This window comes from Mirounga angustirostris, unplaced genomic scaffold (genome assembly GCF_029215605.1).
Source record: "Mirounga angustirostris isolate CCGP_5_RB_7025 unplaced genomic scaffold, mMirAng1.0.hap1 SCAF_10, whole genome shotgun sequence".
NCBI lineage: Eukaryota > Metazoa > Chordata > Mammalia > Carnivora > Phocidae > Mirounga > Mirounga angustirostris.
This window is the reverse complement of record NW_026991718.1, coordinates 11,016,728-11,033,982: the sequence shown is the minus strand read 5'-3', so window position 1 is coordinate 11,033,982 and position 17,255 is coordinate 11,016,728. Positions and strand designations below refer to the sequence as shown.

The 17,255-nt window shown below is 52.5% G+C and overlaps 1 protein-coding gene across 1 annotated transcript in view; it reads left to right on the top strand.

Annotated features, from left to right (window-relative positions):
- Nucleotides 1-12,395, top strand: part of SNTG2 (syntrophin gamma 2) — a 156,007-nt gene extending 143,612 nt beyond the window's left edge. The window contains exon 17 of the mRNA XM_064573510.1: nt 11,972-12,395. Within this exon, the coding sequence (XP_064429580.1) occupies nt 11,972-12,112 (141 nt within the window). The 3' untranslated portion in view covers nt 12,113-12,395. The remainder of the gene's footprint in view (nt 1-11,971) is intronic.
- The last annotated feature ends 4,860 nt before the right edge of the window (nt 12,396-17,255 follow it).

Genomic DNA, 17,255 nt, shown 5'->3' with positions numbered 1-17,255 from the left:
TACACGTATTGTCAACAACCCAGTTTTAATATAACTAAAGACAAATCAAAGGATAAATCCAGGGCACTAAGAAAAGAAAGAAAAAACCAAATGTGTGAGACCCACGAACACATACGGTTTGTAAATAGATCCAACTCTTTCCTGCATCGTGTTGTGATGAAATCAGAAGACACATCACAGAGGACGTGGTTATAGCCAGATGTCAGTTTTTAACATCTTTTTATTGAGTTTAATGAAATAATGTTCCGTATCTATGTTTTTTTTAAAGATTTTTATTTATTTGAGAGAGCAAGAGTGGGGAGAGCAGGAGAAGCAGACTCCCTGCAGAGCAGGGAGCCCCATGAGAGGCTCGATCCCAGGACCCTGAGATCATGACCTGAGCTGAAGGCAGACGCTTCACCGACTGAGCCACCAGGCACCTGCCGTATCTACTTTTTAAGCACAACTGCAATTATACAGAAACTGTTGATATTCTTACGTTTGGGGAATGGATAAAATCAAAGCCTGAACGTAAATGCTCTCCGGGCACTTAGGTCATGAGGGGGTGTGATGGGGCAGCAGGTGAGACAGCAGACCTCGTCCGGACGCAGGACACGGTGGTGAGGGGGGCACACGGAGTCCAGGGGAGACCCGCCACCAGCAGCGTGGGAGGGAGTGGGGAGACTTGAGATGATTCTATATTTGGCATTTTCCCTGCATTAACACGGCGACCATGGGTAACCTGGTTGGTACTTGATTGGCCTTTGGAGGAGCTGGCAACAGGTTTCCTGCTAAAATCCTGCAAACCTCTTATTCCAGTGCATTCTTTGGGAGCATGGGCGACACTTTGGAAGTCAGTTCGCAGTAGGTCTGAAGGGTTTCATGCTTGTGGATATTCTAGCAGCTTCCGGCAGGGCACCTGCTGACCTAGGGCGCATGCTTTGGGAATATCCAGCACCTTCTGTGATATCAGAGGGTCCTTTTGACAGGCAACACAGGTTTCACTAGGTTGAAAGGCATTTATTTTGATTTTTTTAAGGTTTAGAACTTTTGGTGATCTGTATTCATGAGAAGAGTGGGACCTGGGTAATCTAAACTGGACAGTGTGAGATACAGCATGTGAATTTGGGGCATGTGTTTGAAACATCTTAATTTCCTTGCGGCATTTGTAGACTGGACCGGTTCTGTTTTCATTTGGTGAAGACAGAGCCCTAGAAAGTTGTGGGGCCACAGGGATGGACACAAGATTTGAAGGGCTTGAAGCTTAAATAGTTTGCTGTGATGTCTCTGTAAAAAAAATACAGTTGAGAATACGAGAACCCAGCTATACACAGAGAGACAGAGGTGCAGTGAGGGGCCGGTGGGCATGCTGCCTGGAGCCCTGGCAGGGCCTTGCGGGGTCTGGGCAGGTGGTGATGCAAATTCTCTCCCCCGGCCGAGGAGAGAATGCGTGTGTGGTGGGCCTCCAGGAGCAGAACTGGGCGCAGAACGGCTGTTTCCAGAAGCCACCTTGAGCCGACATCCACGTGTACTACAGCTTGTGAGGGACAGGAAAATTGGAAAAGACAGAAGGGGAGTCTGGACCCCGTGAGAACCCTCAGGTTTGAGGCTCCGTTTAAACAAACAGCCCTCGGGACGGACGTCTGAGTGGGTAACCCCAGCTTTTGCAGGTACTGGGTGGGAGTGGTATGTCACTCAGGAACGGGTTATTGCCTCAGAGAAGACGGTGTTCCTGTTACCTGCATTTCCTGGTTCAAGGAGTGATAACCGTGGAACGATTTTCCTCCTAATATTTATTGAAAACTCTCTGGACTGTTTGGACCGAGCAGTGCCTCGGTGACGAGTGCGTTGTGAGAACGCAGGGTCCCCCGGAATCTGAGGGGCTCGGGGGCCCCAGGACACCACTCATGAGCCTGGGATGTGTGCAGAGATTGGCACTGACTCCAGGCCGCTTCCATGGCTGCAGGGCAGGGGGTGCAGCAGTTTTTAAAGAAAATATTTGGTTTTCTTCTTCTCATCTCCTTCTCCTAAAGGAATTGTGAAGTGAAGGATCTGCTTTCCTCCTGTTCCGCGTGTTGGCCGCATGTTGCTGCCATGAACTGTGGACCAGAAGGACTGAGCCTCGGGGCAACGGTGCCCTTCCCAGTGTCCCCGGCTCCTACATCGCCTGACCTAGCTCCGGGAGCCATGTGGACATCGTGCATGCTTCTCTAGGATTTCACTTCTCCCAACAGACTGAGTAGCTGAAGGGCAGCTTGATTTTAGCTTTTTGACTTCAGCACTTAACAAGTGTGTTTAAACGAATAGATTAATGAACAAAGAAAGAGCAAATTAGGGGCGCCTGGGTGGCTCAGTCGGTTAAGCGTCTGCCTTTGGCTCAGGTCATGATCCTGGAGTCTTGGGATCAAGTCCCGCATCGGGCTCCCTGCTCGGCAGGGAGTCTGCTTCTCCCTCTGACCCTCCCCACTCTCATGTGCTCTCTCTCAAATAAATAAATAAAATCTTAAATAAAAAAAAAAGAAAGAAAGAGCAAATTAGATACACGCACAAAAATTTTTATCAGTTTCCAAGGAGGAAATTGTTCCAATTGCCTTTAAAGTCCGAGACTCTCGATGCTACGTGTGGGTGATCGCCCGTGCGCGTGCAGGAAGCCCGTTGTGCTTGTTGAAGGCAGCGCGCTGTTAACGAAGGGTGAGTGTGTCTCCGGGAGGAGCAGTGGAGTGTGACTGTCACCCGCAAGTGACCGAGCGGGTAAACTCCACCAACACCTGCTGCTCGGCTCTCAGGGAGTCGGCCCAGCGTGCTGACAGGGCTTCGGAGCCTGGGCGGGGGCACACGCTTGTATGTAAAACGTCCGAGCGCTCGGGTGAGTAAAGGAAGTTGTGTTTCTGAGCCTGAAACGAGGCTGCTGAGCTTCTGTGGCCAAGAGCATTGGTACCACGGCACTCGTCATCGATGCGGCCGACCTGGAGGAGCTGGGAAACAGGTGGTGCAGGGAGGGGGGCACAGCGAGGCAGCGCCACCACGTGGAGACACGCGGGTGGGCCACTGGGCGTTCCACGTGACAGTGGGTGTGAGCAGGAGCGGTGCCTGTGAGTGTGGCCCCTCCCAGAGTGTCTGTGGGGTTGTCTCCTAACCCGTTCTCATGGAGCTGGAACAACAACAGGGCTAGCGCGCTCCCTCTGTCCCTCTGTCTCCTTTTCTGTCTCTCTCTGTGTGTCTCTGTCTCTCTGTGTCTTTGTCTCTGTCCGTGTGTCTCTGTCTCTCAGTGTCTCTGTCTCTCTGCCATTCAGCATCTCTGTCTCTCTCTCTCTGCTCCTGCACCAGGTTCCTAAGTGGCTCATCCCAGAAATGAAGTAGCCACGTTTGAACTTCGGAGCTCTAGGTGACGTCTTTGTCTTGGTTTGGAGCCTGTGTGGCCAAAGGTATAGAACCACAGTGTTCACACTAACAAACGCCATGGAACCGACTCTCTGAGCACAAGCCTTGTCCTTGAGTTACCAGCACCGAGGAGAGGAGGTTCCCAGGGCAGAGACGGTAGTCATGTGCCGGCCAGCTCTCACTTCGTGCGGCGAGCCGTCGGGGAGGCTCCGTGAGGTCCGTGAGTCTGCGGCCCACTCACTGGAACCCTGCCGGAAGCCTCAGACACCCTCAGCGCCCTGCCGTGTGGCCGCCGCAGCTCAGTTAATAGCATGTGGGTCTCTAGCTCAGCCTGGCCTCCTTCTGGCTCGGAAGTCATCATGTCCCCATTTTCAGGAGAAAGACTAAGGCCAGCCCGCCCGTAGAGCACAGGCAGCTAGCCCAGCGACCGCCAAGGCTCCCTTTGCGTTCCGTGAAACTCTCACTCCGCAGCACGGGGCACACGGGCGTGCCAGCCAACAGGACCCTGCCTGGTCCCCACGAAGCCACCCCCAGCGGCCTTGCAGCTTCTCATCTGCTGGCCTCCGCCTGATTTCGAGTCAACTCCTCTGCCTCTGAGGTTGTCGCCTTCCTGTAGACTTTCACTGGGAAGACACCGTCCAGCGTCGGCTGTGTCCAGGGCCTCTGCCAGTGTTGGGACGTGGGGCGAAGGAGACGTTCAGAACCAGGGACAGAGATGAAACCCGTAAGACACAATCCTGCCGTGAAAGAAGGCGCACGTCCCCGAGAAGCTGAGTTACTATTTCTTAATGACCTTCTGTTGAATGGATTCTCTCCTCTCGGTTAGGATTCCACCACGGTGACGTGATGGGATGGGACTCAGAGCCGGGATGGGACTGCGGATGTGCCACTCCGATGGCTGGAACAACGCTAAATGTGGGCTCCTGGCGCTGGGAAGCCTGGTCCATCTGCCTGTTGTCTCCCCACCACCCTCTGGTGTCCATGCGGCCCACGTTCAGACGCCCCCCGCAGTTAGCTGTTCCTTGGAAAGCGTTGTTGTGCACGTTCTTCTTCTTTTCTTTTTTATTAAGTACGCTCTACACCCAACACGGGGCTTGAACTCACGACCCTGAGCTCGAGAGTCACTTGCTCCGCTGATGGAGCCAGCCAGGCGCCCCTCGTACACGTTGTTTTCGAGGCCACCCAGTAGAGGGGGCTCCCTGGGTGCACCTGCTGGTTCTCCAAGCCTCACACCTGCCCCGCAGCTGCTCAAGCAGACGTCAGGTCTCGGGCCTCAGGCTGTCAGGGGCTTGGAGATGTTCGTTAGTGCCGTCGGCCCAGGAGACAAGCCTCAGGGCTGGCCTGTGGATGGGCCGGACTCGTTCCCCTCTCGGACCGCTGGGCTTGGGCATTCACAGGTGGGAGAGAAAGGGCTTTAGAACAATGGCCTGTCTGGGCCAAGGTCCATACGTGCCCGGGTCCTTCAGGAAAAAAGTCTACTTACCTGATGTCTAACCACTCAGCTTTCAGACGAGCTGAAAATGAGCCTCAGGTCCTATGGGGGAACTTCATTTTCCCAGGAGAGTTATAGAAAACCCAGACGCATACCGAGACACACTTTGGAATTTATGGGACGTTTAGAAGCCGTGTCAGACATGCTCAGTTTCTGTCCGAGCAGATTCAGTAACCCGCTATCCCAGGACATCAGGGGTCTTTGCTTGCGCGTGGTTTTGTTTTGCGGACTATTTCCAGGGGAAGATTTTGGGCGGGTGTGGTGAAGGCTGCCATGGGGAGCGGCCCCAGGCGCGGGTTTGACCCTGTGAGCTGCAAATGCAGCCGACACGCTTGCTATGGGGGGGCCTCGGGGAGCCGGGTGGTTTTATTTTTCTTCCTGGTAATTACGGTCATAGTTTTTATCACCCTGTCGGCCAAATCATATTCTCGTGACTGTCTCTTCTATTTTTTTTAATAGACCATCTCTGTTAGGCTCTCTATTCTGGACATCGAAATAATATCAGTTTTGTAATTAAAAGATGATATTTCAATTCAAAGATGTGGGTAAAGAAATAGATAGATGTAAATATGCCTTCTGAGGCACGGACGGCTTTCTGTCATGATAGGGATTAGTTTATTTCTGGTGCTACGTCGTCAGCGGTGTGGACAGGGTCGTTAGTTGCCGTCCCCACGCGCAGGAAAGGAAGGAATGAGAGGGCGTCTGCACAGGAGGGGCGGGGCCCACAGGAACCCACCCTGGCTAGGGATGGGGCTTGAGGGCAAAGGTCGGGATGGCCGGCGGGGCCCGGGTAGAGGCCACAGTGGTCGCGTGGCTTGCAGGTGTGTGAGGACGTGTCCGCACGGAGCCCACAGACTCAGGAGTGCGCGGATGGCCACGCGTCTGCTCAGTCGGCAGGAATGTAATTTAACTGGGACAGATGTGGCTTTTAGAAGGATGGCCTTCACCCATGGGTTCTCCCTGAGACACAGTGTCCTTCAGCATGGCACACACCGCTGGCATGTCCCTCCTCAGAGCCTCAGAGGACACTGTCGGGCCCTCGCCCCCATCCGTGGGGACTTCGGGCCCCTGGGGCCTCGCGGGGCTGGAGCTCCACCTCCTCTCCCCGACCCTGACCGTGGCCGCCCTCAGGAAGCGCGGGCTTCCTTAAGAGTAAGAGTGGTGTGTGCTACTGTGTAGTCCGATGGAGACCACCTTAAACGAGCGTCCGTGCGCCAAGCTGCCTCGCTGGGGGCATCACCAGCGGCCGTTGGAGACACCAAGTGCCTCCAGCGGGTGGAAGCACAGTTTCCCCCTGCACACCCGCACCTTCCTCTCTGCGGCCCAGGTGCAAACGCCGTGGTCGCGGGAAGTGCCAGTCCGCGCGCGTGACTTGCTGAGGGTCCCAGGCGACGGGATGTGGAACGGGAGTCAGGCCTCGGCAGCCCCACCTCAGACACGGATCTCGGCTCACAGTGCCTTTTCCGTGCTTGTTGTGGAAACGTGGCCACATGGAACGGGGAGCCAAAAGGCTGCCCCAGGTGCTCCAGTCAGTGGTCTGAAGACCCGGCCTGCACGTCCAGATTTCCAGAAAGGACAAAACCGCCTGGCAGCCAGTTGACCCTGATGTGGGGCAGGCGAACGCCAGAGGCAGAGGCGTTTCCTCCGTGAGAAGGGGTGGGCGAGTTGCACAGGGTTTCTCGGTGACCTGGTGATGGGGGCAGTGACCGCGGCCCTTGTCCACACCCAGAGCAAGCTGCCCAGAAGGAGGGAGTGGTGGGCCGGCCGGCCTGGGAACGTGAGGCTAACGGGCAGGACGCAGGGTGGGGGGATGGCGGGCCCCCCACTCACAATCCAAGGCCATCCTGCCGAGAACCAGCCTGGTGCCGGTTACCACAGAGCTTTGGCAGAAGCTTCATTTCAGAACCTTCTGGAAGAGCGAGTGGGGGCTTAATGCATGAACACAGGGCAGGCGGTGGTGCTCTGTCCGTCGGGCGGCCCAGACGAAGCTCCCTGCCCGGACCCCTCTCCTCCTTACCAGCCGTTTCCTCCCCGTCCACGGCCTTGTTCCCGAGCTCGGTGACGGAGAGCCGGGATCACCAGCCAGGACCACATCCTGAAGTGCCTGCTCACAGTCCTTCCTGCTGCGTGGACCTGAATGAGGGCTGAAGATTCTCTCGCAGAGAAGCATGACGGATGTAGGCAGAGAAAAGCAGAAGTGACCTCGAGGCGTCATTTTCTCAGGCAGGAGGGCAGATGCATCCAGGCCCGCGGGGGCCGCCTTGCCAGGTAGCTGCGTCCACCTGCCCGTCTGAGGTGGACGAGAGGCAATGACCGGCTAACACGTGTTCGTTAGTTACTGGCAGCCCCCAAACCATGGGAGCATGTTTTTCCTGGTGTTGCGATTCATCTGTGTCTATGTGGGATTTTTAATCAGATTTCAAAACGAGGGAAACTTTTTCCTGTCTCTTCAGGAGATTCACTTTGTTGACGTCTCTGTGGGAGTTATGTATCTTCCTTAGAACGTGGAAATTCCCAGATAAAATGTTTATCAGAGGGTCGCCTGGGTGGCTCAGTCGGTTAAGCATCTGCCTTCAGCTCAGGTCATGATCCCAGGGTCCTGGGATCGAGCCCCGCATCGGGCTCCCTGCTCAGTGGAAAGCCTGCTTCTCCCTCTCCCACTCCCTCTGCTTGTATTCCTGCTCTTGCTATCTCTCTCTGTTAAATAAATAAAAATCTTAAAAAAAAATGTTTATCAGAGCAGAGAAAAGGCCCGGGTGCCCCTTGTGCCCCGGCAGCCTCCCCACGGCGCGAGCGATCTCTCCAGGCTGCACTTCGTGCAGACGGCCCCGGACTAGCAGGCGCCCGGCTTTAAGATCGGTGTCTCTGGGGAGAGGACGCAGGCAGAAGCTATTGTCAGAGCTGTTTGGGGAAGTCAGACTTTTTAACATCCTGGCGAGGTAATACCGCTGAGCTTCCGTATAAATAAGATTTATGATGTTATAACTGCCTCGTCTGCTAAAGGGGAAGTGGTTTAAATGTGAGGCAGAGAACGGAGCAAGGAGGTTTCACGGCCTGGAGACGCAGCAGCAGGAGAGATGAGTCACAGGGGCGCGCAGAGGTCGTGGACGAGCACTTTCTTCAAGGAAATCAGATCGGAAGCCAAGTGAGTGACCTTCACTGGACAGAGAGGGCGCAGGGGGCCCGGCAAACTCCACACGGGACTGGGCCGCGAGCCATGGGTGTCAGGAGGGCACTTTGAACACATCTCCGTCTTACCGGAGGGCGGACAGGCTGGATTGTCCCCTGCTGGGGCCCTGCCGCCCCGGGGAAGCAGGACCTCAGGGAGACTCCCTCTTTCCAACCATAACCTGCTCCTCTGGGCGTTTGGGATTTTGGTTTTCCCACACTCTGCCGGTTGACCGCTCACTAGGAGTTCTGTGGTGTCTGTCACCGTCCCTCCTGCTGGCCGTCACCACCCCTAGTCTTGTCCTTGCGCAGGTCCTGATCTTTGTCCCCGGGAGCGCCGTTCCCCACCTCCCTGGTTCACGCTCCATCTGCGGCTCCCGCACCTGCAGAGTCCCCTGGGGAGCAAAGTTGGGGAAACCAGCACCTGCGGCTGACCGCCGCTCATCAGAAGATGTGTCCGTCAGCTCAGACACTTTCTGACAAATGCCCGGCAGTTTGTGCACCACGATGGGCTGTGGATGGAGATGTGATTTCTAGTGGAGAAGATTTACTGAGGACACGCGGGGGATTTCAGTGTTGGTGTGCTGATGGGAAGTGTCGTCCTGTGAGCGATGGCGCAGACCCGGAGCGCGGACTGAGGAAGAAGAAATGTTTTCTCAGGTCCGGGTGACCTCATGATTCATGTTTTGAGGAGCCCAGTATAGATCCTCATGGCTTCCTAAAAGTTTTATCTCGTTACGGAAAAGTTCTAGGTCTTAAAACACTCAAAAGTTGATGATCATGCAAGCTATGACTCAAATTCCAAGTCATTATTTCGGCCACCATGAAATACTTAAAAACATTTTATAAAAATCTAGGTCATTAGGACACACACGCCGCAGAGGAAAGGGCCAGGCACAGCGGGCGGACCTGGGGTGGAAGGCAGGCGTGTCTGTCCCAGGCGCGAGCGGCCGGCGCTCTGGCCCTCAGCCCTCTGGTCTGTGAGGGGCACACTGTCTCCGCCTGGTGCAGCTGCGGGCTGTAAACGCGATTGACTGGACCGTGCGTGAGAAGAGAACACGCGGGAGGCTGCGGGTTTCGAGGGTGAGCACACGGCGCAGAGAAGCTCCCGGCGGCGCTGCGGCAGCTGGGTGAGGCCTCCTCCTTCCAGACGACGGTGTGCCTTCAGGATCCCTTAAGCCCCGAGCGCTGGTGTGGTTGTGGGGGAGACGGCGTGCGGGGGGCGCACTCCCTCTGTGTCCACGCCCGGGAATCTCACTGCTTCGTGCGGGGATCGTGCAGAGCGTGTCCTCCTGAGACTGGCTCGCTCCACCCGGCACAGTGTCCTCAAAGCTCATCCCTGCGGGATCCCTTCCTTCGTAAGGCAGGATGGCGCTCCCCTGTACGGATGGACCACATGTCCTTTATCCGTTCGTCAGCTGAACGGGCCTCCAAGACGCCCTGTCTTCACAGAGTCAAACCAGTCTGAGGGACAAAGCCGCCAGCATCACATCAGAGAGAGACAACACGATTGACTCGGTGGGGCCGTGCGAAGCCCCCAGTAACCTGCACCTTCTTGAATCTGTCTCCGAACGGTGAACAGAGAGCTCCTACTTCACGGCGCCTGTCCCCATCGGGCCCTTCAGGGAAGCGCGGCTCTGTGGATTCCGTCACCCTCCCACGTCACTCTCCCCCGCACGGGGGCTCTCCGTGTCGGGCCTCGGCTGCCCGGTGGGCGTGCGGTCAGAAGTCAGCAGGGCCGCCCAGGTCTAGCTGCAGACGTGTCGTCCAGAGAGCCTTGCGGTGACACATGGCTAGGAAGCCAGCCGCGCCACAGACACCTTGGTCTCGGCCTGAATCGCCGCTGTTGTGTGAGTTGTTCACAGGGAGCCTCACTCAGCATCTGGAAAAGTCAGAATTGAGGCTTTAAATCAAATCGCCTGGATTTCAACACCATGGACTGGGGTTTTGCGTGGAGCTTAGTGGTGTGATTTCACTTTGTCCCTGACTCTTTCGGAGATTTTGTGTGTGGCGTCAACATGTGGATCAGAAACCGTGGACGTCAGGCTTGGATTTGGCCTTCATGCTAGTGGCCTTGGTTCCTTGTTCCGGTCCAGGGGCTCCTCTTGGTAAGTCTGTGGGGAACCTGAGAAGCAATTTCCAATTTGCAAGATCCTGAAGCATAAATGACATGGACATTATAGCTCTTTTTTCAAAATGTCCCTTCCAGAAGCTCAGTAATTATGACTTGGAAACACATATATTGAATTAAGTATGTGTGAAATTTGCAAGAACCTCGTGTTCTTGTATCATGTAACTTGGCTTTCCTTTCCTCCAGGAATAAGTCACCATGACTAAGGGATTTGAGTCGAGTCTCAGGGTGTGGGCATCACTAGGGGGTCAGCTAGCGTTGAAGTTCGGCACGGGGTTTGGGCAGCTCCTGGATTCTGCCAGGGACGGCAGGGCCGCTGGGTAAGGTAATTCTGCAGTAACCGTGTGAATATTAGGACACTCTCGAAGGAGAATGCACCTCAGTTTCTTGAACGTTACTCATTACTCAAAGTGAAAATAAACAGTGATCGGTCACCAATAATCAATCAATCCCGTAGCTGTCAAGGTTAAGATTCACTCGCATGCAAAAGAGGAACTTAATTCAAAGTGGAAAGCAGTAACGGGGCTCCTGTGGTTCCTGTAGCTGGAGTCGGGCTGTCTGGGAGCACAGGGGCCGGGGTCACGCAGGTCACGAGGGTCCCTGGTCCACCCCTCCATGAGCAGGGGTCCTCTGTGCCAACTGCACCTTCCTGCTGACACTCTCCATGTGCTGGCAGATCCGCCGTTCCCACACCTGGACGCACCCGCGTGGAGACCCTGCTCCCGCTCCCCGGGCCCATGTCGGCCTCCCCAGGACACTGGCTGTCCACCTGCATCCTGTCCCCATCCCACGAAAGGCGCAGCTTCCCGAAGGAAGGCACAGGCATACGCAGTCCCAGGAGGGGACCGAGGTGGACGTCACGTTTAAGGGAAGCGTGAAGTCATTTTTGAGATGTCAGATCTTGAATCACAAAGAATAGCAGCTCAGAAAAGCTAAGATGGGTGGTGGGGAAGGATGTCCTTACCCGGGGGGGCGGGGGGGACGACTGCTCCCTCGTGCCCCGGAGGTCCTGCCCCCAAATTAAAATATCAGAGATCCTGCCTTTACAGGTGGGGAAAGGAGCACATCTGGGACTAGACGAGCCAGCTTGCTGTCCTTGCTGTCCTTGCATTGTTGGAACTTTCCTTCTGATATCCTCTCAACAGTTGAGAGCACAAGACAGTTTTGACAAAATTTAGTTAAGGTGTCAATTAGGTAGCAGTTCTCTTAAAAGGAATTTTGATGTTTTCGATTATTTTGGAATTTTATTATGCCAAAGTAGAAGAGAAAACTCAGAACAAGATGTGTAAAGCTCCTTCCCCACGGGTAGAGCGGGGTGACAGCCGGAGAAGCTTCATGTTCGCCCTCAGAAGCGTTAGGACGCTGATGACCCGCGGCACCCTAACTGGGACGGTTTACTCACGCCTGCGTCAGCTGCGGGTCCACGCCGACCTGCTCGTGGACGTAGTGGGGACCCGCGTGGGGTTTGCGGAGAGAGGGAAGACCATCTTTGGCATGAAATCCGTATCACAGTGTCACCAGGGCGCCGACTGGCCAGTGTCAATAGGACAAGACGGAGGTCATGTGACCCCCGACCCCGCAGAGATGGAGTCAGGGCCCAAATGGAAGGCGGGAGCATTACCTCTGTGAGACGCGAGGAAACAGGCTAGCCTGTCAGACTGTCCAGTGTTGATCACACTCTGCCTCCCACCCTAAACCTTCCTTATTTCATGCACGTTTGTACCTGGCTTCCTTGGAGCTCAAAAAGCATAGAATCTGTTAAATGTTCTGTAACGTGCTTTTCTAAGATTTACAGCATTTCATTTTATTTTTTCTTGCAGGAGCTTGAATTCCCGGACCTGACGGCTGTCCTGCACTGCATTCACGCCTTCCTAGCAGCAAAGGTGGCCTCCGTGGACCCTGCATTCATGGACCGCCAGAGCATTGCGAGGAAAGTGCTTCTGTTGAGCGCTGAACGTTAAATTATTTTCTTAAGAAATGACTTTTTCCTGCAAATATTGCAACTTTGTGTGATTTTATAACGAGCCTATAGTTGTGATACCAATAAAATACGTCACTAGTTTGCAGAGATGGGTCGTTCTTCTTAGATCTGACGGGCCAGGGTGCCGCTCGGGCGTCTCTCTGAGTCACACACGGAAGCATGCTCTGCACCCTGCGCTCTGCTTCCATTGCTAACAGCCAGATTGTGTTTCCATAGAATAGGTAATAGAAAATCCTGAGAGCCCACCACTTGGATTCTTCTCTGGAAGAGAAGGGTTTCTTCTGCATTTGGGTCATTAACTTCCCCTTTTTCTCAAGGAGGGGCTGAGTAAAGGTGTTAATTTGAGAAATCAGTAGGCGAAATATGTCAGAAGGAAAATTAATTTCAATTTTTTAACTTTACTAAATTTTTGTAAACATATAATTAAATAACACATCATTTAAGTGCTAATTTACTTTCCTAATTTGTGAAATACAGCCTTTATTGTAGTTTCCTTGTTTTTTGTACTGTTTACTACTTCTAAGAAGGTCCTCTTTCTATTTTTGTCATTAAAAGGGACTCACGGACTCCTGAATCTTCTTTTACGGAGACGGACTGTGGTCCTAGATCACATCCTCATGCGTCACGGCTTCGAGGACAGGAAGCACAGAACCGTCAGGAGAACAGGCAGATGGTTCCTGCAGGAAAGCAGGTGCACGGCACTGACCGCCCGGCATCCCTCCAGGGGCTGCTTCAGTGAAAACTGCCCGCTCCCTACGGCCCACCCACCCCTTGTCGGTTGGTGTCTGGAAGAAGGAGCTGTTTGGGTTTGTAATACATCAGGTGTTTATAATCATGTATTAGACACATGATAGCATGTAGATGATAGCTACATATGACATGTGTGCGTTATATGTAGGATTCCTGTTTACATCATAATGGCTTCTGTGGAAGACTAACCCAGGCAGAGTATTTAGAGTGGATCTTAAATAATATTCCAAGAGAATGGTGCTCACGGAGCGTCAGGCAACGGTTTTCTCTGTAGATGTCAACGTCAGTATTAGGAGCGAGTTTACAGCCAGATACCAGGTTGGCGCCCCCCTGCTGCGGCGTCTCTCGGGTGTGGCTGTCCTCGTCTCCAGATTCAATGGGTTCCCGGTTTCGTCACCTTTGCCAAAGGGCCCAAACTCACTCAAACGTAGGAGGTATTTTTCTGCACTAAAGAGTGAAGAAACCGTGAAGGTATTTTGTTTATTTTCATGAAAACTGTAGATTTTAAAAGTGTACCTTCACTGGATCATAATGAAAAGAATATTTTTCCAGGAAGATTTGATGCTAAAGTTTAGCATCAAAAAGTTGTGCATTTTAAAAAAGTTGTGCATCTTTTCAAACATACAATTTTTTGAAAAGATGCACAACTTCTGTAAATTAAAAAACAGCAAGAGTCTTTTTGTATGAAATGAACGGTGGCCACATGCCCCTTGTCCTTCCTTTTGCATTCCTGCTGCACCTGTCCTGCCCCCACAGGTCAGGCTGCACCCGTCAGACCCCCGGGCAGACGGCGGGGTGGGGGGCGGTAAAATGACAACTATTGCTCTAGTTTGGAAGTAGGACCTGTTAAGGGCATGGACTGTGCCTCCCGCCAGGCTGTCAGGGTGCTGGGTGGGAAATTATTTTCATTCAGGAGATGTGGTTAATCCTAAATCTCAGGACCCCTTTCAGCTCACCGCCTACCTGGCGCAGGTGCATCCTTGTTCTCACTGTGCAGGTGAGGAAACAAGCCGACGAGCCTCTCTGCCCAGATCTGAGGCTGGGCTGCACCTGGCGCTGGACGAGCCCTGGGTGCAAACAGAGGTGAGCGAGCCGAGCTTGGTGTGAGAACAGGAGGCAGGACGCCGCCCGACTGCGTCCTGCGCTAACAGGAAGGACGTCTACAGGGAACGGTTTTGAACATCAGGGACAGCTTTACATGGTCCACATAAACTTTTTCTCATCTCCAGGTCTGAATCTTCCTGAGCTCAAACATTTCCATATCAAAGGAAGGGGATCTATTTACGTTTGGTCTGTGAAGTTAAAATGAATGACCTGACCACACAAGCCTCTTACTGTACGTAGTTGAGCTCCGTGTGCGTAGACACGTGGTTCCAGCCCACGAAGCCTTTGACTAACCAGCAAACTCCTGACTCTCGCCAGGACCTAACCCGACACTCAGGATACCCCAGACGTGTCCGTAAAACCCAAAACACTAAGCAAAGGCGCTAGACTTATTTCTCTATCCCTGTGGACAATTTGTGGGAACTGATTTTTAAAACCTCTAGTTCACTGGGGTCTGTAACGAAAACCCATCTGTAATTTCTTACCTGCCTCTGGGTGACGGCACAGCACCTGGTCTTCGCCCACCCAGACACACAGAGGAGGCTAGGTTCTTTCCGAGCAGGTGTGAGTCTGGCAGCTCATGCCGGTTCTGATTATTACTATTATTATTTTACTTTATTCAGAGTTTGGAGCAAGAGAACAAGCAGAGATAGTTCCTAACCCATCCCTCCCTGTTTTCAACATGACATTTTTTGGAAGTAAAACTGATTTATTCAGCTCTGGATCCAGACTCTATTTTCTCATGGTTTGACAGGCAAATGATTTATTTATCTATAATTTATTTTTAATCGGGGCACAGCTCACACATGATGTTACGTTTGTTTCGGGTATAATCACAACAAAGTGGCTGGACATGCCGTGCTCGCTGAGGACATCCCCGGACACCGCCATCATGCCCTCGGAAGCCCCACCCCAGCTCTGACTTCACAACAAGCAAGGCTTGATCCCGTGAGAGAATTTGCCACCGTGTTCCAGGTACGGAGAGGAACAGCCCTGACCCCTCATCCCGAGCACCAGCTGGGCGGTGGAGGGAGCGCTCCGTGAACCCCGCGAGGCAGGACGCATTCAACCCAGTGCCTGCCGCGCTCTGTCCGCCCTTGCCCTGCAAACCATGTGCCTCCTGGGTTCATGCACGAAATCCACGCACACGCATTATAAACTATAGCAGTGCTGACAGATAGTAGGAGGCCACTGACGAAAAGCACATTCTGTTTGTGTCAAAGTCCCCGACAGACGTGAGAGTGCCATGGACCCACGAGGTCTTCATGTTAGAGAGGCGTTTCCCAGCGCGTCCTAGCACCAAGCCGGACAAGCCCCAGCGCCGCAGGCTGGCTGTCGGGGGACGAGGGCACAAGCCTCACAGGAAACACACAGCTGAGCAAGAGATAGTTGGTAGAAATGCCCAGGAAAAACTCCGTGAAGCTCTCACCGGGCGACAGCCCTGGGATGAACAGTGTCTGTTTTAGAGGATGCCACGTCACTTAGGAGGCCACTCTGTAGATTCGAGGAGACACAAGCCAGGCTCAGGGGTGGCTTCTATGAGCAAAACATGGAAGTTCGAGGTGAATGCACTGGATCCCTTCATTCGACAAATATTTGTGGACGGATCGGTGGGTGCCAGGCAATGAGGAGCCGGAAGCCTGCTCCTGCGCAGCTCACGCACCTCCAGGAGCCAACGCACCCACGGCTGGAGGGAGCTCGGGGTCAGGATGCGTGCACGAAGGTGGCAGGCAGGCCCGCACTGGGTCGGTGAGTGTGGGGTGTGGACTTCCGGCCCTGCTCCATGTTTCAGAAGGACACGGGCACACTGGTTCCAGACAGATAATCGCCTCATCATATAAGATGCTTTGTATGAAATATGACTCTGGGCTTTTTTGTTTTACTTTCTGTTTTTTGGGGGGCTGGATTTTGGGCTGAGCTGATCTGCTGTTGATATTCAGACACAGATCATGAATCTTCCATTGTTACAGACCTACCCACAGTGTGTCAAGGAAACGACTTTTGCTTTGTTCAGTTTCTTCTATTAACACCGTATGTTGGCCCTTTTTGAGGTCAAAGTCTTAATAGAAAATTTGAAACTGTTTATGAAAACATGTTGACAAAGGAATTCTTTAAAAAAGAACATCACACCTAAAAAGGTGAGACTTTTAATTTGTAGATATATCTTTGAAATAGACGTTAATGAATTTTAAAAATTCAAACAAAAAATTAGTTATTAATCCTTTTTTCCTAATTTCAAATTTTAAAAACAAAAACTTATCCTGAAGAAAAGTGCATTGAACTACTCTGCAGGCTGGACCTTAAGGCTGATAAAACATAGAAGATGGATGGAAGATACTAGACTCCACTTAGATCTACATGAGCCTCGTAAGTCAGCGAATCAAGAAACTTAGCTTGATAACGAAAGAAAGAATCTACGTCATTCACATGAAAACACACTCAGAGTCAGGAATTACTCCATATGTCCTATGCTTCTGATTCTAAACACTATTCCTGCTTTTTGGTGAAGCCACGTGCTAACCACACGATTCCCTTGTTTTAGTAAATATACCTCAGTTCCAAAATGCAGAATAAGTAAAAACTATGTAAAATATTTGGCCAAATGTGTACTTGTTTGCCCCTACAGAAGATAAGGAAAATATCCATTTTGGGATATATAGAGGAGAAAACAGGGTTTTTTCAGTTCCCCATAATGAATATTCCTCGCGTTCTGGAATGTAAGGTCAGACAGTGTTTCAGCTAAGGCCTTTGTGCTTGTGTTTGGTATGGAACGGGCTCTCACTGGGCGTATCCCGCATACCTCAGCTCAGACGTCCTCCCAAACCCTGAAATAGAAACACAAGAGAGTCTGTGTTTCTCCTTTCAGGGTAACAACGCACCTCATACCACGGTGACCCTAAGTGTCCGGGATAGCAAACAAGTTAACAATAGAGCTACCCTACAATCCAGCAGTCACACTACTGGGTATCTACCCAAAGGATACAAAGACACTAATTCAAAGGGATACAAGCATCCCAGTATTTAGAGCAGCATTATCCACAGTAGCCAAGATACGGAAGCAGCCCAAGTGGCCATTGACTGATGGACGGATAAAGAAGATGTGGTGTATATGATGGAATATTAGCCATCAGAAAGAATGAAATCTGCCATTTGCAACAACACGGATGGAGCTAGAGGGTATAATGAGGAGAGAAGTAAGTCAGAGAAACAAACTCGTGTGGACTTTAAGAAACAAATGAGCAAAGGGGAAAAACAAACAGAGAGGGAGA